The sequence below is a fragment of the Oxyura jamaicensis genome, assembly GCF_011077185.1.
Source record: "Oxyura jamaicensis isolate SHBP4307 breed ruddy duck chromosome 13 unlocalized genomic scaffold, BPBGC_Ojam_1.0 oxy13_random_OJ106581, whole genome shotgun sequence".
Lineage (NCBI taxonomy): Eukaryota > Metazoa > Chordata > Aves > Anseriformes > Anatidae > Oxyura > Oxyura jamaicensis.
In genome coordinates, this window is record NW_023304324.1 from 73423 (window position 1) to 98960 (window position 25538).

Here is a 25538-nt window from a genome sequence, read left to right on the forward strand (position 1 = left end):
CTGCAGGGCTGGTGCTGGGGAGGAGAAGCAGGGCCATGGTCCAGCAGGACCACGGTGATGGCAGGCCAGCACCTGGCTGTGCTGAGCACCCATGGCACCGGGAGCAGCCCCGGAGCTCACTGCCCCCCAGCCCCTCACCCCACCACACAGACATGCAGCCCCTGCTCCTGGTGGGCTGGCTGCAAGCAAAGCACAAATAAATGCTGCCGTTAAACAAACCCTATAATTAGAAACCAGGTTTCCTAAATGAAGTGAAAAATGTAATGTTAGCCTCTGTTTGTTCGCTGGATGCTGCTCTCTTGTTCCATGACCCAGAAGGGTCATGCCCTGTGGTTTCTAAGAAGCCTTAATAAGGTAATGTTTAGGAGGTTACTATCTTTACAACTCTTGTCTTATTACAACTCCATAAGAAAAACATTTGGGGCAAAGCAGGATTCCTCGGTGCGGGTTTGTTTTCATTACTCCTTCGCTAAGATGCTGCCCAGCAAACTCCCTGCAGCACATTCGGTTTCAGTATCTCCACCAAAGCCATTTTTTCCCACCGCCCTGCCCCACTTGGCTAGGCACAAAGGGCTGGGTGGTCCCGGGCAGCCCTGTTCCCACCCCAGTCTCTGCTTGGCAAAGGGACGGACCCTCAGGGGGTCCCCAGCACGGCCTCACAGGGAGCAGCCCTGGGTCTCAGAGGTGCTAGCTACCCCGGGGGTGCCATAGGCAGTGGTGCAGAGCAGCCCCCCTGGGGGTGAGGTTGGTGGGCTGCATGTGCTGGCTCCAACCCTCCCAAGAGACTGGGGAGTGCCAGCAGACGTCCCTCCCCAGTCAGCCCCACTAATACACAACCACGCTAATTTACAGCCTTTTAATCTGCTAGCTGACACTGCAGGGGGCTGCTGGTGTTTCAAAGCCCCTATATCACTGCGGGCAGGAGCTGGTGGCCCTGTTGCCCATGCTGTGCCAGCCACACAGGCAGCATGGAGTGGCTCACTGGTGAGCCTGGGCTGGAGCAGCTCTGGAGGTGACCTTCAGGACCTTCCTGAGCTGCTCCGCAGATCCCAGCCCTCCACGAGTGGCTATAACGGCAGAACCTGGGAGCACAGGACAGGCAGCAGGAGCTTCCTGGGTCCCCAGCTGGTGACAGCTTCCTGGGAGCTCCAGGTCCCTGTGTGTGCCCAGAAGGAGAGGCTTGGCTGGGGCATGACCACAGAGACAGACGTCAGTGCCACTGCTGAACTTTCCGTTTACCTATGTCCTGCCCTGGGAAACTGGGAACTTGGATGCCTGCCCTCAAAGCAAAAACCACCAAAGCCCTAAAAATAAGATGCTTTGTCCTTGCAGACCTGAAGGCATCACTGCCCTGGAAACATGTCCTTGGGTTCACTCCAGCCCTGCATCCTTGCAGTGGGGATGGCTCTGGGCTGCTCTGTGGGGATGCAGGGGGCATCCCGGCAGGACTGGGTCTCACCTAGGGAGCCTGGCACAAAATGCAGACACCCCAACGAAGTGCCCTATGGGCAGTGTCTGGTCACTGAATTCCTTGTCTTTGGCTGTGGGGGGAAAAACAAAGCTGGGTTATTTGGGTAGCCCGCATTACCCTCTTGTGCAGCAGATGGGCAGTGGGGTGCAGCCAGTAGGGATGGAAATGAGGAACCCAAAGGGCTGGGGAAGGAAGGAGGACAAGTCAAGGGGAGCGTAAAGACCCTTTTCCAGGCTGCTCGTGTGACAAGGCAATGCTTTGCAGCAGGACCGGGTACAGCTGCAGGCATTTGGGTGCCCATGACCCATAAGATCCCAGACAGGGCCCTTCCATCTGATGGCTCCTTCAGAACCCTGCTGAGCCACACAGGCCCATGAGGAACATCTCTGCAGGGCTGGGGCTTGCTGAAGGTGCAGCTCCTGGCACAGCTCCCCAGGGAGCATCAGGACACAGGCAGAGTGGGGGCTGGGGATGGATGCTCTTCAGGCTTGACAGGCTGACGGGACCTACACCTGGGTGGTGCTTCAGACATCCCTGAAGCTTCCCTGCCTGGAGAAGAGCCTTGGGGCTGCTCTGTCAGTCCTATGGGGACATGAGGCAGAGCCACTAAGCAGACTTCTGCTGGGACAAGAGTTGTTGCCTGCCCTGCCCCTGCTGTCCTCCCCGTGAGGCATTCCAGGGCGGCAGCGGAAGGAAGAAGGTTGTTTCTAGGAACGAGAGTGCACACAGGCTTTTTCCATCAGGTGCTCTGTCTCCAAGAGCAGAAAGAAAAAGAAAACAAAAGGCAGGAGAGGAGTGGGGCAGCAGGAACCTGTGCGTCTGGATCGTGTAACGGGCGACGTGCTGTAAACGCCGGAGGGCTGATGGATGCGCCAGTGGGGCCGCAGCAGGATGTGCTGGACACACTCCTTCCCGCCAGCACGGCACTGCCGGCAGCCGCCTCTTGATGCCTTTGGCTCCAGGGCATGTGGGTTGGGTGCTGCAGGCGTCCCCAAGGGACGAGCGTGCACAGTTCTGCCTCCCAACACCAAATCCTGGCTGTTCTCCACTGTGCATTATTCACAGGGTGCGATTTACAGATGGCCCCAAGCTCGAGGAGGAGGACAGGCTGCTGACATGGCCAGATTAGGGCTATATAAATAATATTAGCCTTTGACGCAGAGCCCAGGCACAGCGAGGCCCCGGGCTGCTGACAGCTCGTTCCCTTGCACAGCTGCTGCGGTCGCCCCTCATGTACATGGCATCCGTGCTGGGGTGATGCCCCATGCCACCTGCCCGCCCACTCGGGCACCCCATGTGAAAACCCCAGGGTGGGGACTTTGGGGACATCACTGCTGTCACAAGGCATGGGAGGGAATGAGTCCCTGTCCTGCCGATGGATGCCCTGGGGGGGGCAGTGACCTCTCTCGACGCCAGCAGCGCATTCCTGGCCACCCTCTCCAGCCAGGACATGTCTCCATGTTTATGCAACTGGAGGAGTGGGCAGAATGAAGCACATTTTGTTTTTCCCTTTTTTGAGAAAGGGGAGTTTTACTTCCCACCAAACAATGTTCTTTTTCCAGCGAGCTTAAAATAAGCCTTTCTGGCCCAGGCGAGACGGAGCCACTGGTGCGCTGAGCAGCGTTTGTGCAAATATGGTTGTGAGCACCGCGCCACAGGGCCAGCTGGCAGGGCAAATGCTACCTGCCCAGGGTTGTGGGGATGTGGAGGGCCCCATGCTGGTGTCCCCAGCCCCAGATCTCCTCCCACACAGCAGCACAGGGCTGGCTCTGGCTAGGCCATCTCGCTCACCTCTGATGAATGGAAAATGTTGCTCATGCAGTGATAGGAGGTGGCGCGGCTCCACGAGGTGCAGCTGCAGATGGGCACACGCATGGGTGCTGAGGCTGGTGCTGCCCCGCTCAGGGCTCAAAAATCTGGCCAAGGATCCCAGTTCAGCTTTTGTAGGTAGCAGCCTCATGGCTTGGGAAAGGCCATGCCCCATGGAGCTGCTCCATGCTGAGGCTGCTGTGGGTTGGGGAAGTGCAGACCCTACGTGCATGGCTCCCACCCCAGCGAGAACCCTCCTGCAGGCAAAAAGCTGCTTGCTGCCAGCATGGGAATGGCAGCCTGACCCCCAGCCAACACCAGCAACCCCCTGCCACGTGCTCTGGCCCATGCTCCCTAGTGGGTGTGTTCCCCCCTGCTGCCTGCATCGCACGAGCTCTGCTATTTTTGCCCCAAACTCTTCTAACACCCAGCCTCTACCCCGGAGCTTGAGGCCATGACAGCGGATTTCATGATGGATCGCCTGGGAGTTGTGCATCCTGGTTTCTCTGGGGCTGGCAGACCTGAGCTACCCCATTTGGGTGCCAGCTGCCACTCTTCAGGCTCCGTCTTCCATCAAGGTTCCCACAGCAGTGGGGAAGGCGGGGACATGGTGGGGGAGCCAACAGGGATGGGCACGTACACAAGCACCCAAAAGCACATCCCTCTCCCCCTGGGGGGCTCCAGCCCTTCCTGGCTGCCTGGTCCCTCACCTTCCCACCACACTTTGGGGCTGATCCCCAAGCACCAAGTTGGCAGGGCAGTGCCATGGCTGGAGCTGGGCACCCGGGGCCCACCCTAAAACCATGAGGCCGGGGCTGCCCACCCCACCCCAGGCCCCACGCACCCTAGCCCCTTCCCTTGTGCGAGGCTGGTGGGGAAAAGCTGCCTCCCTCAGCTTATCAAATTTGGCCATGTCTGAAAAGCCCTGGTTTCCTTTTCACCAAAAAAGATCAAAACTGGGCAATTGGCTCCCAGCGCGGATGCCTCTGAGCCTCTCTCATGTGTAAACAGCATTTCCAAGCGCTGACACAACGCAGGCGGCCCCGGCACACACATGCAGCCCAGCACCCTCCAGGCGCCTGGCCCCACAGCCCAGGCATGGCCTGGGGCTCTGCCTGTCCTGTCCCATCCCATCCTGTCCTGTCCTGGGAAGGGACAAGGTGCACGCACTGCACAGCTACAGGCCTTGCCAGAGAGGATGGCATTGCCCCCAAAGCCCTGCGGTGATGAACGCCCTTGGAGTCTTACTGTGGGCTGGGGCTCCCCTGCACGCAGGGCAGTGGGACCATATCCCCTGTGCCACCCCCGGGCTGCTGAGGGCTCAAGGGAGGGGAGATGCAGCAGCAAGTGGGGGGGGGGGGGGGGGGGGGAGGGGAGGGGCAGTGAAGTTTACCCCATTTTCTGTGGTTTTATTATTTTTGTCTAGAGGCTCAGGTGCTGCACTGGGAAAAGGAGGAAATTCCCCCCACACCCTACAAAGCACAAAGGCCTTGCAGCCCCGAGAATGGGGCACATGCACCAGGTGGGGGCATTCCTCCGGCAGCCCTCTCAGCTTTTGGGGCCGCAGATTTCGACTCCTAAAAGGCCCCTCCAGAGGAGCAGGGGACAACCTGCGCTCCGTGAGCCTGGGGGAAGAGCTTCCAGCCCTGCTGGGCTCTGGGCGGGGGAGGACTGGAGGCTGGAGGTTGGAGGAGGGAGGCTGGAGGGCGGCGGGTGGAGGCGCGGTTGGGTGGAGGACAGCAGGACAGCACCACCGTGTGGCACTGCATCCCCTCGGCTGCAGGGACAAGGACAGGGACTGCTCACTCCCCGCACCCGCGAGGGACCCCCGCTGCCCCCAGCCCCGTCCCTGGACCAGGCCGTGGCTGCGCCCCCCGCCCCCCCCACCCCAGTTTGCCCCTCCGCAGCGCTCTGCGCCCCAGTGCCTGGCCTCGGGCAGCCGGAGGGGCATGTCACGGCGTGGGGTGGGGGCAGCACCCCCAAGGACACCCACGGGAGCCTGCAGTTCCGGGGCACAGCTCCAGGGCCAGCTGCCAGTACAGCCGGTGTGCCTGCACTACCAGGGGCTGGGGTCAGCAGCAGGGGACAGAATGGGCTTGGGGACAGAAACACCAGGGGTGCTGGGGCGCCATCACCTCACTTGATGGGTCTGAGCCAGGGTGGCTACTGTCACCCCCAGCAGAGCCCCAGACCCCTCCCTGTGCAGGTTTTGCCCAGTGAGTCCCTTGGGGCCATGGCTGGAGCCACTGGTGGAGCCAGCGCCTGGGGAGGAGGCAGTGGCTGAGTCCCAGACCGTGCTGGCCCCCAGCCCTGAGGCTCGCTGGCACCTCAGGGATGCGCCAGACACACCTCCGGGGAAGCGCAGCAGGGCTGAGCCTTTCCCTATTTAGCTCCTGGTGTGTCTGGGCCAGCCTCACTGCAGGCAGCCATTCCTCTGCTGCGATGGAGAGGGCTCCAAACCTGGTAGGTGACCATGCCGTGGCTCGGGGCTCGCTGCTCATTTTTCTTCTGTAATAGAATAAGTGACACGCTTGTTGGTGGATGGCTACCTGGGCTACCTGGGTTTGTTTGCTTTGGAGATGCACACGTTGGCCTGCGGGGCCAATCGCTCCCATGCCTGGTGCAACAAGGACAAAGCAGCCTTGGAGAGCAAATTCAGGATGGTCTGAGGGGACAGCACTGCATGGGAGGGAGAGAACAGCCCAGGTCTGAGAGCTTTCTGCCCCAGTCCCTGCATGGGATGAGTGTCGCAGCAGCTGCCCACGAGTAGGACCCACAGGCAGGGTGTGGGGCTGCCTCCGGCCAGCTGCAGCAACACGAATAGCAGGGAGCAGGACTACAGAAAGCAACTTTGTTCACTACTGGGCAGCCTGCCGACTGTCAGCACACAGGAGCTCAGCCCCACGAGGCCGGAGGGAGAAGGAAAGGAAAAAGCATATTTCGTTCTCTCTCCGTCCTCGGAGCACAGAGGGAGAGAGAGGAAGGCTTGGATAAAGATCCCATTCTTGCCTGTCTCATCTCCAAAGCTCCTTTTAAACCAGAGGAGCCCTAGGTACACCCCGAGCTGGATGCGCACACGTCCCTTCCAGCATGCACCCTCTGGGAGCACAGCTCGGGGCAGCACGGGCAGGCACAGGGGCATTCTAGGTGATGCAAATTGCCAGCATTTCCATGGGCAAGGGGCTGTGCAGCCACAAGCACCACCTGGGGCTTGGGCTACGGGCTCACCATGACAATGTGCTTACCACCTCATGGTGCACATGCCACCCCAAAGTGGATGCAGCCCTGCCATCGCCTGGTGACCCCTTCTGCAGGCTTGGGCTGTCATGCACCATCCTCCCTCCTCAGCTTCTCCTCTGCATCTTCACCTTTGCCATGGTCCTGGTGCCAGAAGCCAAAGACCAAAGCAAGGCAGCCAAGGGGAGGAGAAGGGGCCCAGCGCGGCCTTCCACGGCCGCCCCCACCCTGGCCTGGACCCCAGCCGACCCCTACACCCCCATGGAGGACTACGAGCACAGCATCCAGGACATGGTGCGCCAACTGAGGAACAGCTCTGAGCCAGGCGACACCAAGTGCCAGGTCAACCTGCAGCTCTGGAGGTCTAACCGGAGGAGCCTGTCCCCCTGGGTCTACAGGTGAGCGTGGGGCAGGGTCCTCAGGGCCGGGGTCTGTGGGGAGGGCCACGTGTGCTGGTCCCACACTGGCAGATACGGCGGTGACTGTGGCTCCAGCAGCATGGAGCCACCCCAGGTGCAGCTCCCCATGTTACCCCGCGGTGGCATTGCCCTGCCTGTCCCCATCTCACCTGCTAGGCTCACTGTCTCCCCTGCCTCCTCTTGATTCTCTTCTCCTCCAGCATAAACCATGATGCAACACGGATCCCAGCAGACATCCCCGAGGCCCGGTGCCTCTGCACCGGCTGCATCAACCCCTTCACGATGCAGGAGGACCGCACCATGGCAAGCATCCCCATCTACAGCCGGCTGCCTGTCCGCCGGCTGCTCTGCCAGGTGCCAGGTGAGGTGGGGCACAAGCCCTCTGGGAGGAAGAAGTGTCACAAGAAGTACCAGATGGTCATGGAGACCATCGCCGTGGGCTGCACCTGCATCTTCTAAGCCTGCAGAGCTAACCATAACAGCTCCTCATGGGCATCTAACCAGGTTGCTCTTGCTTCCCGAGCATCACCAGGGCAAGGAACGAGTCTGCACAAGGAGAATGCAGTTGCATAGCTCCAAGGGCTCCCTGAAATTCCCTTCTGGGCTCTGCCAGCCTCAGCCCAAGAGCCACTCTGGGGACATGCAGCACTGGGGCAGCCCCTGCAAGCAACCCAGCCACGCAGCCCTGCCTCCAGCCTCACCACGAGCCCTCTAACCTTTAGGGAAGGGCCAAGGAGGAGGGTCCTTGCCCACCACCCCCAGCCCCAGGCTGTGGAGTGGGTGCTCACCCCGTGCACAAACTGGGGGCTTGGCTGGGGAGGCTGGGGCAGCTTTTGAGATCCTCAATAAAGCTCATCTCTGGCCCCTGTCTGAGCCGCTCCATGCGCTGCCGGCAGGAGGGCAGGGCTCTGCTCTTGGCCAGGCCAGCCACCCCTGCTGCTCACCCCACAGCCTTGGCCTCTAAAGCCTCCTGAGATCCCTCCCACAGCAGCAAGAGCTGTGATCCTTTCTGACAGAAAACCCACAGGTTCCTTCCAGTACAGAGCAGGGAGGGAAATGGGGAAACCTCAGGCGCGTGGCACAGACAGGCAGCAGCACAGGGCAGGGGCCGTTTTCCTGAAGGCAAAGCTTGTTCAAGTCATCTGGGACACAGCCTGTCCCTCACCCCCTGCCCCAAACCCAGTGCTGTTCCCAAGACAATAAATACTCCCCTGGCTACCGCACTGCCACCCCTGCGCGTCACAGCTCCGTCTTCACCTTGTGCATCAAGTCCTTCTGGTCGATTTTCTCCAGGTCCTGATACCAGCGGTTGTAAGCTAGGAGGGCCACGTTTTTGGCCGCCACAGCTATCATCTCCATGGAGCTGGCCACCCACTCCACACCGCTGAGGTAGAAGAGGTTGTCGTGGAGCATGATGGGCGGGAGGGACTTGCTGGAGTCGTAGTGGGGGTACGACTGCCACTCCGTCACCTGCACCGAGTAGTAGGACCTGAAGAGGGTCTTCAGCTGCTGCTTGTCCAGTGGCTGCTGGGACAGGACTCGCCACACCGCAGCCTCCTGGGGCTGCTTGCGACGGAAAGCCGCTGAGATGTTGACAGGACAGATGTTGTCCATGGCGTTGAAGAATAGGTTGGGGGTGTCGGTGGTGAGGATGCTGGTGAAGGGGAAGAGCTTGGGGTCGGGGAAGCCAAAGTAGGAAGAGTTGAGGTATCCATGCACCACAGAGGTGACAGAGGGCTGGAAGGCACTAGGGAAGTTGGCAATGGGCGGCTCGAAGTTCTCAAAGGTGAAGTTGCTCCTGCTGGGGTGCAGGGGAGTTGTCACCACCACCATGTCATAGAAAGCTGAGCCCTGGCCTTTGCTGCCCTTGTAGTGTACCTGGTACAGGGCTCTCCCTTCTGAAAAGAGATGGCAGACCGTTAGTGTAGCCCCGTGCCCCAAGCTGTATTGTCCTGGACCTTCTTTTCTCCCTGTGGGAGAAAACTTCTAGAGAAGCTCAGCCTAGTCAGGTAAGGAGGAGCGGGGCAGGGCCGCCCACTCCACAAACCAGAGCTATCCAGCCCTCCTACTGAGTTGGAGCAGGGGGCGAGCCTGAAACATGGATGGTGTCCATGTGAATCTCCAAGCCCAACGAAAAGCCCTAAGGGACCCCAGGGCTGAGGTCTGCAGCACAGGGCCCTGCCTCCCAGATGGATCAGACAGACAGACAGCATCCCTCAATGCCCTGGGATCCCCATACCAACCACCAACCACCTCCCACCCTGCTGGGCACAGACCCACACCCAAAGGCCGGCAGCACCCATGGGTGTGTGGGGCCGGAGCAGCTCCCCTGGCCATACTCACCTGAGCTGTGTAGAGAGATGCCCGTCACCCTGGCAGAGATGATGTTAGCTTTGGTCAGCTTCAGCAGACCCGAGCACACCAGCTTGTTGCCTCCTTCCACTGCCCACGTGCTGCCCTGGGCCCCTGCCAGCGACATGGCTCCTGGGGGGCGGAAGAGGAGGGTGCCTCAGAGCCCTGCCCAGGGAAAGGACCCTGGGAGGAACCCTCAGACAGGGGAGTAAGGGACTTCACCTGCAAAGGCGGGCACCAGCACCGACTGGCCGTAGCTGGAGCGCAGGACAGCTGCGATGACATCATCCACAAAGTGCTGCGTGACACCCACCTCCAGCAGGGACTCGGCCACCGAGCGCTGCGTCATGTTGACAAAGGCGTCACCCCCCAGTGAGTGCAGCAGCTCCTCCAGGCTGGAGAAGGCGTAGCCGTGTGCCTGATACTTGTAGATCCTGAAGGGGATAGCACCATGGGGCGCCTGGTCAGTTTCTGGTGCCAGGAAGACCCCAGCACACCCTGAGCCCCTTGGCTTTCCTACCTCATGAACTTCTCCATCACCTCCTCCACCCACATCTGCAGGCGCAGGAAGCTGATGCCATAGTGCCACCAGAGCCGGAAGAGGTTGAGCAGGTACCAGTCAGTCTCCTCCAGGACAAAGTGCTCCCCGCTGAATATGGCACTCTTCCCTGGCACCTCACGCCGGTGCTTGAGGCCTGCAGGGAGCAGAGGGGCCCCGGCGTGCGGCTGGGAAAGGGCAGAACCAAACAGGGACGCGGACAGGCCAGCGGGTGACAGAACAACACTCCTGGATGAGCATCAGGGAATGCATGACCTCAGGGACCCCAGTCCAACCCCATGTGTTTGGGCATCCCATGGAACCTCCCCAGTGCTATGGGACAAAGCAGGGGGATTTTTGTGAGCTCAGGAGAGGGGAGCAGGGACAGCAAAGGGATCATGGCGTGCCCATGGCCCCAAGGCACGTCTGGAAGCATCCGCTCACCCAGGGTCTTGACGAAGTCCTGCATGTGGAGGCTGAGGGCGTGGATGGATGTGCCCCTGCTCTCATACTGCTGCTTGTTGACGGTGACGGTGGCCAGCCGGCCACCCACGCCAGCCGGCTCGTACACATCCAGCTGCACCTGCGGCCCGAACTGCTGCTGCGAGAAGTAGGCAACGGCCGAGCCGCCCAGCCCGGCACCCACCACGGCTGCGGGCCGAGGGTCAGCCGGGGCTGCGGGCTGGCACCCGCACCCCGCCATCCCCACAGCCGGGCTGCCCCGCACCCCTACCTCCCCCTCACGCCCTCCCCGGTTCCCGGTGCTCGCCCCCCGGCTCCTACCGATGCTGCGCGGCGGGGCACGGCCGGCGGAGGCGGACAGGAGGGCCGGCACAAGCAGCAGCAGCGGCGGCGGCAGCGGGACCATGGCGCAGGCGGCGGCGGCAGCGCGGCCCAGCAGCGCCCGCCCCGGCCCGCCCCTCACGGCAGGCTCGGCCTCCAGGGCTAGGGCAGGCCGGGCTAGGCCTGCTGGCGGCCGTGCGGTTTTCTGAGGGCTGGCACCGGGACAGCTTGGCCCGGGGAGGAAGGAGAACGAGGGCAGGGGCTGCTGCTGCTCGCAGGAGGGAGGTGGGGCCCGCAGAGCCCGGGCCGGGTCGGCCGCAGGACTGAGAGCGCCGAGACAGCGCCTCTGGTAAGCTGCAAGGGGAGAGGGGCCCGGGCTCGCCCCCCGGGAGGACAGCGTGCCTGGGTGCTGTGCAGCCACACGCCGGGCTGCACGGTTCCCTGGCTTCCCTGCGGTCCCAGTGGAAGTGGTGGGCTGGCTGGAGACACAAACGTAGCATGAAAATTGGCCTTATTTTGGGAAATTTGTCTCCCTATACTTTGATGCCAGGGCTCAGAGGAGGCAATGCTCGAACAACACACAACACCACACCAAGGATGCTCGGTGCCCCCATTCTTAACACATAGTGGCTGCTGACCCGCAGCCGGCCCAATGTTGAACCAACAGCCTAAAACCAAGCGATCCCTCAAACCACATCAGCAGGCCCTGGTGCGGGACCTTCCTGCACGGTGCTGGGCTTCCAAAGTGGCAGAAGCCCACCTTTACTGCCTTTTACTGCCCCACAAACTGCTGTGGGAGCACATTTTCCCTGTACTCAGTTGGCACGTAGAGGAAGACACGGTGCTCAGCCCCTGGCCACGAGGCTGGGCTCTGCTGTGACTCGTACATCAGCACTGGCATTTCAAGCTTTTGCTTGTAGTCTGCCCTAGGCAGAACAAGGAGCTGCCCTAGGCAGCAAGACGCTTGTGCCATGGGGATCCTGTCTGGGAGCCTGCTGCTACCTGGAATACAAAGGCTAGCAAAATCTGAGCAAAAACGGGAATTGCATGTAATTACAGCACCTAGAACCTGCTGTAGCCAAGGGCTGGCTCTGTACCAAGACAAAATTAAATTTGGGAATCCATCACAGGAAAGGGAAAAGCCAGACCACAGGCAGAGGCTCCCTCTCCCCCACCAAAATGCAGGTGTGAACATGGGGGAGACACAGGCTGAGCTCCTGCTGCTGCTCAGCTCCCCTAAAGTTTACAGTGAGCAGTACTGACCCACCAGCACAGGACAACCATGTTCCCAAAGTTGCTTGAAACACAGCACAGAAATGCATCTGTGTGTTTCAGGTTCTAACAAGCCCTTACTTTAACTGCCCTGATTTCACCATGGCTGAGAGCAACAAGAAATCAGGCTGTACCTACAGCAAAGCTCTGGGGAGCCTGGGTCAGCACAGCTTCTGGTTCCCTGCTCCAGCTGGAAAGGCTGACCAGCCCCGGCTGCAGCCCTTCTGTAGCTCTGTGCAGTAAGCAAAACACTCCTTCTCTTGCTCTCACACACTTTTTATTTTCAGATGGAGGTGGTTGTGATTTGGAAACTCCCAGCTGTCACTGTTGCTGCAGAGAACACCAGAGGAGCCAGAAATTATTAGCACAACAGCAGGTAGCAGTATTTCCTGGTCTCGGCTGGTTAGCGCACACAGAGCAATGCAATCACAGCTGCTCCTGGGAAGAATGAGGAAGAGCCTGTATGGTGGGAAGTCGCGTCTACAATCACAAGGGGGTTTTGCTGGCAGATCCTCAGCACAAGGATTTAGGTCTTATCCCAGAAAGGCCATTTATAATATTCTTTTACAGAGTGGGTTTTTCTTTTTTCTTCTTTTAAGTGGTAAGTGCACAGGGGCATTGAGAGCTTCAGGAAAATGACGCAAGGCTTGCTGACATGGCACAACACAAAGAGACTACAGCAATACAAGGAATGGAGGCCAAGCTATCTTTGCAGAGGATGCAGGAAAGGAGAAGAAGTCTGCTGCAATCACAGCCCTGGAGAGAAAGCCTGTTCTCCCCAACAAATCCCTGAAATCCTAACCTGCTTGTGGATACCATGAGCACTAAAACACACTGTATATTACGTCACCTAAATTGCTGTACAGTATGCTTGCTACCACATGTCACACACAAAAGGAGAAATAAGCAGCAAAATGAAGCTGTGAGGGAAGAGAATGACAAACGTAACATAAGATAACATGTATTTCAACTGTCAGGAGTTCTGCAGAATAAGCACCAAAGGCTGGCAGAGAGCTTTTCTCTCCACAGTAGTCTGTGAATGAACTTAACCAGGAACAGAAAGGAAAGCAGGCACAAAGTACCAGAGAATGACAGAATTGGACAGTTCATCAGTGCAGAAACCCCTGGCAACTCACCTGAGGAAAGATGGCTCACACACGCAAATTTCTTGGAGTCCACCTAAAGGATTGTTCATAAAATGCCGAACAAATGCAGCGGACTGTAGCCCTTACTTTAGGCAGCCAGCTCAGGAATAGCTAGAAACCTTTCAATCCACAGTCCCACTCAATTAAAGCAGCAGCCAGAATAAGCAGCAGTTTGGGGAAGGGGGGGGGGGAAGGAAAAGAAGCAACTGCAATTCTTTTTTATTATCATTAGCAAATGGACAGTATCTGGACATGTAAAGAAAATCAGCCCTTTCCAACATTAACTCAAATGTTGTTGTCAATTATTTGCACCACTCCCACACTTGAGTCTTCCTCTTTCATACAGCCAGAACCATTGGTTAAACACAGAGCACAGAAACACAAAAACATACAGTATATACAGGTCTCCCACCAACTAAACAAAATTAAGATTTTTGGAGATTAGCAACACTTTGTTGACTTTGCAAGTAATATCAAAACATCTTTTAAAATAAAATATGACAATATTCACAATATAAAACTTAAATACTTTTTTTTTTTTTAAAGGACTTCCTATAGCCATTGATTTATCACAGCTGTTCTCTTTCAACAGAAGCTCTCCTGATGAAGCACTGAGAACTTAAGGTTCACAAAGCAACATTCACATTCTGCACTGCTCCTGGTCAGAGCTAAGATGCTGGCACAATATGGTGGGGTCACAGAACAAGGCCAGAGCCCCTGTGCAGCAGGGCTGCCCTCTTTCTGAGAGCAGAAATGCAGGTCCACACATCACCATTGCACGCAGGGGTTATCTAGTCCCAGTTCAGTTTATGGCTGGGCAAACGGAGTGGAAATGAGTAAGAGGTACGCAATACTTCCTATCCTCTGCTATTCTGTTCCTTCTACAAGCTCAAGAGTCATTGAATAAAGTGACCAGAGAGAAGAAGCTCATGAATCAGACTCCTCTTTGGTGTCACTGCAGAGCATGATGGAACTGCACCAAAGGGAACTCTGTTCCACCGCACTCAGTGTGTGAGCTTTACACAACCGGGGAAGACATGGGAGCTACAATCTGCAAAGGAGAAATTCACTCCATCCTTAGGCAATCTCATCCACAGTAAGAGAGATCGTTAAGTGTGCTTGAAAGGCAAGAGAATCAAATTTTGCTTAGGAAATGTAAATTTTGCGTTGGAATCAAGGTTTGGTTATTTCATTCTCATTTCACAATTGCAATTAAGCAGAAAACTAGGACAAACAACAGTATCTATCTCTTTGGTAATTTCTCTAAGTCTCTAAGCAATAGGTACATCTTGCAATAACCATCATAAAAGCCCGATCGGACCTTATAGAAGTTTCATAGATTTTAAAATTTGAGGCATGAACTGGGAAAAAAGCGTGCCCCAAATTAAACCGGGCCTGTAGGAGGCTCATAAATACTGCACGGGAACCCAATACCTCAGATCTCTGCTCCAGCCATACAACAGTAGCTCACTGAAAGCGGATCCCAGATACAGAAGCTGAATCAATAACCTCTTATTACAGATGGAAAGTGTCTGGAGTGCATTTTAGGGTATTTCTTTAAGGCAAAAGAGGGTGAATACTAGCTGAGGTCACAGGCAGGCCTGGCAAGTGGTCCAAAGGTGGACCAAGCAGATGCAGCATACTTTCACAGTCAGGTTGCTCAGTGGGTCAGTATAAAGATGCTTTGTATCCCATTACTTTTGGCCACATGCTACTTTTATGTTTGGCTCAGATAAGCTGCAGCCTTTCTATGACTGAAAACTACCTGTTATGTGAAATGCCTGTGGTTTTGTTTGGTTTCTTATAACTAACACTTCACATTACAAATTAGTTTCCATAACTAGCTCTCCCCTCATATTTGCAGAAAGACTCAGCTGATATACCAGGGACTGAAGAGGCAGAGAAGAACCAATTGCTCCAACTGAAGCTACAGTTTCCACAAAACAGGCTGCAGGCAGTCACCAGGCAAAACAAGAAGACTTGCATTGCCACATCACAAATTTCACCTGTTCTCTGCCTCGATTAATAGCATAACCTGGTTACCCAGCTGGCATGTACAGTCAGCAAAAACAATGAGCAGGAAGTCCTTTGTATCTCTAAAATTTCCAGCAGTGTGATGAAACCAGAGTACTGAACTAGAGCTTTTTCCAAAGTGATCTAGTGCTGGTATGAAGCCTCAAGTACCCCTCTGAAAACCCAACTACAAGGCACGAAACCGCACTTGTATCCACTACTGAGTCACCCCCATCTGGCTGTCACTAAAGCAGCTTGCATGAAGCATATTCAAAATGTGCATCTTCCTAAAAAATCTGCAGTGACAGCCAATTAGCTGCATGTGCTCTGCATAGAATCTCTTGACATGCAAGACTGCTGACAGCTGCTAACTGAAGGCTGCTGTTATCTCGAAGTTCATCACAAAAGGATTATGCAACTGAAACCTGCAAAGGAATGGGAGAAGAATAAGCTTTCTTCCAAACCAGTGACGGCATCCACCATAAATAAAGAGCTTTTGCAAGTGGATCTCAAATAACTGTCAGGCCACAGATCCAATTCTAGAAAGCAAAAAGGCAGGAATTAATGAATCTGTAAGAACCTGAAAACCACCATGCCTGCTTTGCTTTTTACGTAGTGTAAACCACAGCCTGGCTTATATAACTCTTCTGCCACTCTTCTGCTTACTGTTCTCTAAGGGGTTAAATTCTGATCTTACTGGGTGACCACATCCTTTCAGCTGATATAAATGGACTCCCAGAGAAAAGGACCACTGGGAAATACATATGGCATACTGTGATAACAACATGCTTCCAACTAGGAGGATGGCTTGAGGTAAGCTTTCACTTCCCCTGCCTTCTGCTTCTCCAGCTTTCTTGTCACTGCTGCTAAAATTGTTTCAAGGACACTTGAGACTTTTAGTAGAAGTGATTTTTTCTCCTTGTGTCAAGAAAAAAAAAATAAACAGAAGGTTTAATATTTACTATGACTACACAGAAGTAGAATATGATTATGAGCTGGAAGTTAGTGTTATCTGAGTACCGTTATTGGAAAGCTCAAGAAAATAAAACAGTCCAGATTTCCTACTTAAGGGCACATCTCCATTTTGCCAAAAGCTGCAACAAAGAGCATACAGTTTATCATGCTTGAAAGATGCACAAATACCCATCAGGGAAGAGAGATTACTCTCCTATAAAATATACTTTTTGGTTGGAGAGAGATTTGAGAAGAGTTTTCTGGCTCTACCAAGAACCATCACTCCCTGTTTTACCTCAAGGAATAAGGTGTCAAGCTGAAATTTTATGTGGAGAACAAATACTAACACATTGAAGTCTGATACAACAACTGAATTCTATTTAAAGCTGCATCCCTATTCAACTGTAGCATGACAGAGATTTCATTAATCCAGGATTATTTTCCTGAAACGATGTAAGAAAAAAATTGGCCCCAAATATCAATTCAAGTAATCATCTTGATCCTCATCTAAGGGCTCTGGGGACAATGGAAGACACCAGAATTAGACCAATAATAATACTCAGCCCTTTGAGCTTTTCCTCTTTTGAGTGCTTTGCAAAAAAAAAAAAAGCCTCACCACATCCCTGTGAGGTAGGTCAATAAGTATTATTATACTCCCTTATTACAGATACAGAAACCAAGGCAGAGGAGTTACTTGCCTGAAGGCCACTGCAGGCATCTGTCTCAGAGATGGAGCTGAGAGACAAGATTCCCTAAATCTCAGAGAATTTCTCTTTCTCTCTCATATCCCCTTCCCTGTACAAGTTTTAATGGAGAAATGAGCAACAGAGAAAGGAGCATTCCTGACAAATAGAACTAGTACTACTCCATGTACTCCAAAAAGGATTATTAAATATACAAGTACCTTATAATTAATGACAGAATGACTGCACACATTATAAAGAAGCCAACGTACAATACAAACCTAGCTTAATAAATAAGTAAAGACATGCAGCTGCATTGTCAGAGTGCTGAGAGGTCCTCAGCTCCATCAGGTCCCAGATGCCAAGGAGGCAAGCCAACGTCATTCCTGTGACTCTACCGCCACACCGACGAGTGCATGTCTGATAGTGCGACCGTGGAGTTTGTAGCCATCCTGAGTCACCAGTGCTATCGTGCCCGGCTGTATTCCCTCGGCTGGTACGTGGCAGACGATTTCATGGTCGTATGGATCATATTTGCCCCCAACAGGGTTCATCTTCTGAAGGCCATGTTTGGCAAATACACTTTGCAACTTGGCCTCTATGAGCGACAGGCCTTCATAGATTTTCTTTAGAGTCATATTTGGATTACTAGGCTCTGCTTCTTCTGCAGCACTCTCAGTAGTCTTCTCCAAGATATCTGCTACTTCCACGAGGTCCCTGCAGAAACTCTGGATTCCTACATGTACAACGAAGCAAGAAGTACATAAAGAACAGTGACTACACAGAGCTACAGTGCCTACAACAGGCACGAAGTCACTGAAGTTTGAAAGCACCATTACGGCTACTAATTGATTTCAACTCTTACTTCAATGAGAGTAGATGGTGCCTTTTGTATCCTGTAGCCAAAGCTTTAGCATTACATGGGTACTATCATGAAGACTCCCCAAATCAAGATATATGCAGGAAAGGTAAATCTATATAGATCAAAAATTATTAGTATTATTAGTATTTCACTCCAAGAAGTTCTTGGGACTAAGAGTTGTCATTTAGAACACTCTTCCATACCCTCCCAAACAGTCCCACAGTGCTAAATGTTTTGCCAAACAACTCACAGAAACGCCTATACACACAGGGAACAAACAAAATGGGGGGAAATCAATATACTGTAAGGCCATCCATACGTATATCCACAATTTTATTAATATTCATATGTTAAAATTGCTGTGGAAGGACTGGATAAAACAGTCCTTTAGTTGGTCATGAAAACTGCCACAGTGTCTTTCATTAGAAAAATGTGTTTAGATCATACACATTTCCAGAAACAGTATATTACACAGCACAGAAATTTCAGGAAAACCAACCTCCCTCAGTTATAATGATGCCATAAGTAATTTTCTGGAAAGATATACGACAAAAACAGAGAAGAGAAAGAGAAGCGATAGTTCAGTGCTGTCTACAATTGTACATACATGTTCAAACACGCACAGAATGAAGAAGCATGAAGGAGAGGCAACAAAGGAGCAGACAGAAGCAGACCAATTACCAACTTGTCTCCTCTTGAACCAGGCTCTGCTTTAATGCTCTACAGCCCCCTGTGCCTCACTCCATGAGCAATAAATAAATAAATAAATAAATAAATAAACAAACTATTTTTTCTTCAAATCTAAAGCAGGCTGCATACAAAAACTCAGAACTCAAAAAAACTGCAAACCAATAATGCTGATTAACCCAGAACTCAACTGCCATTTTGTAGCACCATGGGCAGAATGGTAATAAAACAGCAGCAGCTCTAATTTCAAAGCTACTGGAATTAACTACAAAAAAACTTTCAGATATTCACGTGCTATAGAAAATAATGGTTTCTCATTTTCAAAAATGGTGCTGGCAGAGTGCAATGATTAAACAGTTTCCCCCCTTCACCTGTCTCAGTTGCCAAAGCTACTGATCCAGCTCACTTCACTGATGCTAAAATGTTTATTATAGAAATGTTAAAGACCATCTGATACAGGAACCTACTACCTTTGTCCCTCACAGGATCTACCTCCTAAAAGATAGAGCAGAAGAGAAGAGATCATTAAGATAAAACAGGACATTACAACCTGATGAAATTGCTGAGAGTATGAGATACACTCTGAGAGCCAATTGTCAGCATACAGAAGAACCTGTAATTTCCATGGAGTCAGTAGAACTTCACTCAACTGCACTGGAGCTATTTTATTTAGAAAAGATCACAAAGCAGTCACTGAGATAAAACTGACAGGACACAGCTGGACATATAAAAAAATAGTGAGTAAGCCCAGACACCAACAGTCCAGGCCAAACATTGTGTGGACTTTACATGGACAGAGAGGAGAGAGAAAAGCTGCTGAGTAGCATTTTATGCTCAGGCAGCAGGCAGGCCACTGCAATAAACACAGCTCTTCCTCACTTTGCTTACCAAAGAGTTTGGCATCTTCCACAAACTTCTGGGTTCTCCTCCGGACATTCTCAGAATCTGCCAAAGCTTTCCGGTATCGCTCCTGTAAGCATGATAGCAAGAGCAGACATCAAACAAGGAGTAAAACTGACTTCCTGTCAAGTTTGCAGTCCCTTAGAAGTCATTTAAAAATAACTAATTTCACACCAGAAGGTTTGTGCTGGGCTCCAGCGTTTTCATTTTCATTAGAACAAGCAAACCCAACCCCTCTCCTGCTGATTAATCAGCACAACTGCAACTCCCTCAAAAGACCCAAGTCAAGGCCAGAAGCTTTCAGGGCACAGCTCAGTTGGATGCTGCATTGTCAGGCTGCTGCTTTTTGCATGACTCACTGCACCTATTGAGACACTCCTTTCTCTACCAGGCAAGTCTTAGCAACAGATCCACAAACAGCTGATTTATCACTTGTTGCAGTAGTACTTTCTAGGCAATTACCCTCACAATTGCCCCATGCTTCAGTATTTATTCATCTCTTACTCACATTTGAAAATTCCCTATAAAATGATCCCTTCCATTTCCCTGCTAGATGCCAAAGATAACTTCCCTTCTCAGACAATCTGGGTCCAGCACATTGCAACATATAATACTAGTCAGGATAAACCTCCTGCCATTCCCTCTTCACAGCATTGTGAAAGAACTGACCACAGCCCATCTCTCATATACAGTTTTCCCTTCCAGGATCATACTATCAGTGTCTTGCTCCCAGGAGCTACTGACAGTTGGTGTTTCTGGGAAAGGCAGACCGTACTCCTTCCACAGCGTACCCTAATGCCTAGAGCACTGCTGCTTTGAATGCTGCCAGAGCACAGCGATGACGTTTGGATGTTACAATGCTTAGAGAAAAAGATAGGGCTGAAAGACAAAGTCGAAGGGACTGAATGAAAGACAGCAGTGACACCAGCAGCACACTTACAGTTAAATCCCGGACTTGCTCTTCCAATTTGATGGCTTTGTGCTCTAAGGCACAATCAGAAAGGGGATACTTTGGCTCATCGTGGGGATCTTCTGGGCCACACTCATCTCCTGTACTTCTCTGCTGAGCTGCAGTGCTGAAAACACATGGGGACACCCTGAAGTACAAACTAGTGACAAAAAAAAAAAAAGTTATGTTACAACATGGTCATAAAGAAAGATTCCTGTTTAGTGTAATTTCTAAAAGACTCTCTTAAAAAGGTACATAGGATTCTACATAAAACTTTAGCTCTTTTCAGAAAAGATAGGCAATTAGCACAGAAAACACAGACAGATATTTTGAAAAAATCTTTTATTTTAGGCTCATATCACTACAGAGGCTGTGTGCCACTTCCCTGACATAACTAAAAAAGAGTCTGGTTTTTACAGGAAAACAAGCTGTTGGTTGCATTTTGCTAACTTCCCAGTACAGATAGTCAATTCTTAACAGTAAACTTCAGAAAGTTTTTTGCAAGGCAGTCTTGAAAAGGACTAAGTAGCAGAGAGCTGTTTTAAGAATTATTTTAAAACAAACAAATGTTCTGAGCAAAATTCAGTAGATCTGTGAATCTGCAGCATTTAACTAGGTACATGGGCAGAGCCTCACCTGCTCCTCTAAGAAGGTAAATTCATGCTGGTACATCAGGTGAAACTCATCCAGAAGGCTGACTCCAGAACTTGCAGATGAAATTATGAAACAACCGAAGAGTCAGATAATTGCATTGAGCTTTATCAACACTGCCTAGATGCCAAGAAGCTTATTCTATAATGTAACTATCTCACAGGTTTCCCAAAAAATAAATAGCGGAAATCTGGCTAAAAACATTTTCGTCAAAAGATGATCAAAAGCACTAGGTTAGACACATTAATAAATCGACAGTGTTTCACTCTGCTTGTCCACAGTGCCCTTCACTGCCACCAATACCGCAGTCACTCCAGGAGCAAAGCGGAGAGTTTTCACCCCACCTCCTCCAGACAGAGAAGCACCCCCTGCATTTACAGCTGACCTGGACAGCATTAGGGCATAGCCTCAGCCTCAGCCTCAGCCTCAGCTGCACCCTCCCCCTCCCCCTCCCCCCCCCCATTTCACACAGGAACAGAGTCTGCAGAAGAAAGCTCAATTTACTTCCAAGAGCAAACATTTTAGTATAGTCTTGACAAGGAAGAGTGAGCCTCTCCTTTCTTAGAAGGACCTCAGCTGAGCAGAACAGGGCTTGCAACACCCCCACAACACGGGGCTTTTGCATACACTAAGTGCGGACCTAGCTTACAGTGGCAACTGAATGGGACGGGTTCGTGCCCCTTAGTCCAGTACTGAACTGTGCAGCTCCTGCTGAATGAAGGTTCAGGGAGTTAAACCTGCCAAAAACTACCCCTGCTAAAGTGTTTTGTGTCCGGCGTCCTCAGATAGGTTTGCTGAGAGATCTGATGAGTGCAAATGCCAGCGCAGAGTAACAGACGTGCGGAGCCTGGAGAGATGTGGGAAGGGCAACATGGGGAAAGGAAGAGGCATCCCTTGTTGGGAGGCAGCAAGGGCTTAGACTGCCTTATCTGTCTGACCAAAAGCACACTTTAAGAGATGTATTTGCCCAAAGACCACCAAGCATCTCCTACCACTCCCTGATTAGTAGCCCAGATGTTCCCTCATTTTATCTTTAATACAAGGTTGCTATACCGCCCATAGCACCAATGACAGATTCCCTTTTCCCATTTGCAGACGTTTGCATATACCACTTTTTATTAAGTGGGTACTTGAAACATGGTGTGTACACCAAACTGTTCCTTTTCAAAACCATTATGTATCACATACAGACCCAAAAAGTGCCTTTACTAAGTGTATTTACTCTGGAACAAGACATTCCTTTAAAGAACCTTCTCAAAAAGCTTCCCAGTCCCTGCAGCTCTGGTCCCAGGAATGCCTTCAGGAGAAAGCCCAACATTTTAGCCATGGCTGCAGAAGTCTGTTTGGGGCACAACACCCCACCTTGAATTATGTTCATCCCATTTGTTTTGGTGACTGGTTGACACAGTACTTTTACAATATTATAGAAAGCAGTTAAGCCAGAAGTGAGGAAAGAGATGTACCTCCTTTGCCATGCCTTCAGAAATCAATGAACGACCTTTAAGCAACTGGAAAGCTTTATTTGTGGGGGGAAACGTGTGCCTGTGGTAAGCATCAACTACCAGCTTTGTCCTTTATCTTATTGGATTTCATTTAAAGAGCTGCAGGAATGGAAATCAGCCCTGCTTCAGATGAACCAAAGAAGCTGAAATGCAGCTGAGAAAGCAGCCTTGCCTGGCACCTCACAGGTTAGGTACCTGCAGTTTAAAACAAACAAACCAAAACTATACAAGTGAGGCAACTCTCCTGCATCCAAGAAGCAAAGCTTACTGTGTTATTTCCCTGTGCAAGTGATTCACGTTACAGAAAGGGATATGTTTCAGCATGTAGGAGTAGAGGGGCATGAGAGAGCTGGTGTCTCCACCATAGGGACCTGCCTACGTGAAGCAGAGAGCTGCAAACATGGACTCCTTTCTCCAGCTGGTAAAACCAAGCCACGAAACACTCCCCCATGCAATGAAATGCCCCAGGTGCCACAGGCTGTTCAGACAAGCCTGCCTTAAAAGTTGGAGGCAAGAAAAAAGAGTCCCAGACTGATTCCAAAGGGAATTCTAAAGGACTATTAGGCAGAATTGAAAATGTTGTTCCATTTACTTCTTCCTTGAGGATGAAAGAAATATGCCTCTACCAAGGGCATGTGCTATTTACAGTCTGTCCGCTGCACTGTGCTCTACCTTTTAAGTACAGTCTCGATCACAGCTGCCCTAAAAATAGGCAGGAATCCCACAGGAGGAAGTTGACACATCCTGAAGTGACAGACATGGGGAAGTCCCAAAGGGTGTGAAAGGATCATACAACTAAGCTGGTGATTCAAAAAGATTTACAGACTTCTGTCACAGAAGGGCAAACAGATAGATGGAGGAGAGAACTTGATTGCAGCCACATGGATCAAGCCAGTTGTCCTTAAAGGTTAGCATTTTAATGATCTCTTTCTGGAGCACAGGCACGATACCCAAACACCCCAAAACCCACGCTGTTTCCCCTTCCAAAACAAGGATCCTTTCCCACCTCTCCCTTAAACTCTCCTTCCTCCTCCTCCCAAATCTGCATGACAAAGCATGCCAGAGCTAAGGTACAGAGCCATCTAAATCACTGTTTAGGATGGAATCTAATTATCCTCACTCACTGTGCTCTGTCTCATCTGGGAGCGGTGTAAAAGAGCACTTTGTGGATTCCTTTTCGATGAAACCTAACAGAACAAGCTTCTGCAGCATACCTTAGCGCATGATGACCACAAACTGGCAGCAGACACCCAGACTACAGCCAGTCCAGCAGAAGTCCCCAAAACGTGGATGCCTGGTCCCCATCACCACTTGCCTGCATCAAGCTGCTGCCGCTGGCTGCAATGTGGACACAGCCACGGAGGGCTCCTGCACAAAGAGGAGCTTCACGCTGACAGCAGGTTCTGGCTGTTTTCCACCAACAAAGCCTGCTTGGCTTCTGCCAGGAGAAGTCACACCTGTTTCAGACTTGTTGCGTGCTTTGAGAGGGGCCAAGCAGTCTTCACGCACATGAAAGCACTTGAAAGTGGAAGGACTTTCAGACACGTCTTCACATTCAGTCCCAAACCCAGTTGTTTCTGTTATGTGCTCTAGAACCATTTTATTATATTTACATGGTTTCTTTCAGAGAAAAATCTTTAGAATAAACTAACATATGTTTTATTATTTTTTTTTAATTATTGTTTTCAGCTGCCTGCATTTCATTCAACTAACCAAAGCAACTGCTATAGATCTCACTGCCCTTTTAAAAGCCATATTCCATGGTGTCCAAAAATATGCCTGGATGCTCTTTTCTGTCTAAATATTAATAAAATTAATTTAACTCTCTTCCCAAACCACACAGAAAGAGCTACTATGGCACAGGTGCTGTCCCATTACCAAAAACCTGAGGACACTAAAGATGTAGCACCTCAGTCCATGAAGGAACGGCCCAGAAGTTTGGGTGCGCACGAGTGACCACCAGGGAGGCACAGGGGCTGCTGCCCGTGGGGCGGCAGCAGGAAACAATGGCCCGGCGTGACTTGCTGACAAGGCCACCTCTCCCTGGAGGGAAATTTCACTCTCCCAGGACAGAGCCAGGCCGGGGAGCGCTCACCTCCTTCCCCTACCCGCACCGGGACCCCTCCGGGCGGCTCGGCGCCCCCCGGTCCTGGCCCCTGCTTCCCCGGGCCCCACCGTGGGCCAGGCCCGGCGCCGCCACCGCCACGTCCCGTCCCCTTCCCCGGAGGCCGTGCCCCCCGTACCTGCCGTGCCGGGGCGCGCCGAGGGAGAGCAGGGCCCCGAGGCGGCGCCGGGCGGCCGGCAGGGAGCGGGAGGCCATCCTCCGCCGGGCGCCGAGCGGAGCAGGCCCCGCTGCTGACTACAGCTCCCGGCAGCCCCGCGCCGCCCGCCCAGCACCGCCCGCCCGGCACCGCCCGCCCGGCACCGCCCCGTGCTTGAGGGCGCGGTGTGAGGGGCGGGCGGCGCCATTCGTGTCGGAGCGGCTCGGCACGGCCTGGAACGGGGGCTGCTGCTCGCCCGCTGCCTCGCGTGTGGGGCCGGGCGTGCTGCGGGCCTCGCCAGGGCCTGGTCGTGAGGGCAGGCAGCGCCTTGTGCTCCCTCGTAGAATCGTTAGGGTTGGAGAAGAGCTCCAAGGACATCTGGGCCAGCCAACCCCCTACCATCATCACCCACTAAACCATGTTGCTAAGCACCACATCCATCTTTAAACAGACCCTTCCACCGCTATCATCCACCAAACCACGTCCCTAAGCACCAGGCCCAACCTTTCCTTGAACACCACCAGGGATGGTGACTCCACCACCTCCCTGGGCAACCAGTCCCAATGGCTGCTCTTCATGAGAAGAAATGTCTCATTTCAAACCTGAATCTCCCCCAGCACAACTTGAGGCCACTCTGTCTAGTCTTATAGCTATTGATCTGCCAGAAAAGGCTGATCCCCGCTCTCCCAGCTCCTTTTCAGGCAGTTGTAGAGAGCAATAAACCCTCACCCGAGCCTTCTCCAGACCGAACAAAGCCAGTCCCCTCAGACACTCCCCACGGGACTTGTGCTCCAGGCCCTTCTCTGGACATGCTCCAGGTCCTCGATGTCCTTCTTGTAGTGAGGGGCCCAAAGCTGAACACAGCACTCAAGGTGTGGCGTCACCAGAGCCTCATGGGCAAGGACTGGGTTCTGTGGTCTACCCAAGCAGGAAGGAACTTTTTTTGGCCTCATAATGAATAAACTGGAAAATAATAATAATAATAATAAAAACTTGGTCAAGTGTGCTTTTTAACCCAGGTCTACCTCCAAATTGGCAAGCATGGTTTCA

The 25538-nt window shown here is 52.4% G+C and overlaps 3 protein-coding genes across 3 annotated transcripts; 1 reads left to right on the forward strand and 2 right to left on the reverse strand.

Annotated features, from left to right (window-relative positions):
* The first annotated feature begins 6633 nt into the window (after positions 1 to 6633).
* On the forward strand, positions 6634 to 7836 carry LOC118157899 (interleukin-17B-like). The gene is made up of 2 exons (XM_035312434.1): positions 6634 to 6915; positions 7137 to 7836. The coding sequence occupies exons 1-2, from the start codon at positions 6656 to 6658 to the stop codon at positions 7393 to 7395; spliced, it is 519 nt and encodes a 172-aa protein (XP_035168325.1). The 5' UTR covers positions 6634 to 6655; the 3' UTR covers positions 7396 to 7836.
* A 208-nt stretch (positions 7837 to 8044) lies between these two features.
* On the reverse strand, positions 8045 to 10694 carry LOC118157902 (prenylcysteine oxidase-like). Its single transcript, XM_035312440.1, has 6 exons — positions 10610 to 10694; positions 10271 to 10477; positions 9809 to 9983; positions 9511 to 9722; positions 9280 to 9420; positions 8045 to 8834 (listed from the first exon to the last, which is right to left on the reverse strand). The coding sequence occupies exons 1-6, from the start codon at positions 10692 to 10694 to the stop codon at positions 8176 to 8178; spliced, it is 1479 nt and encodes a 492-aa protein (XP_035168331.1). The 3' UTR covers positions 8045 to 8175.
* A 2547-nt stretch (positions 10695 to 13241) lies between these two features.
* On the reverse strand, positions 13242 to 24598 carry LOC118157898 (grpE protein homolog 2, mitochondrial-like). Its single transcript, XM_035312433.1, has 4 exons — positions 24471 to 24598; positions 20066 to 20234; positions 19114 to 19195; positions 13242 to 17412 (listed from the first exon to the last, which is right to left on the reverse strand). The coding sequence occupies exons 1-4, from the start codon at positions 24545 to 24547 to the stop codon at positions 17057 to 17059; spliced, it is 684 nt and encodes a 227-aa protein (XP_035168324.1). The 5' UTR covers positions 24548 to 24598; the 3' UTR covers positions 13242 to 17056.
* Positions 24599 to 25538: the final 940 nt, after the last annotated feature.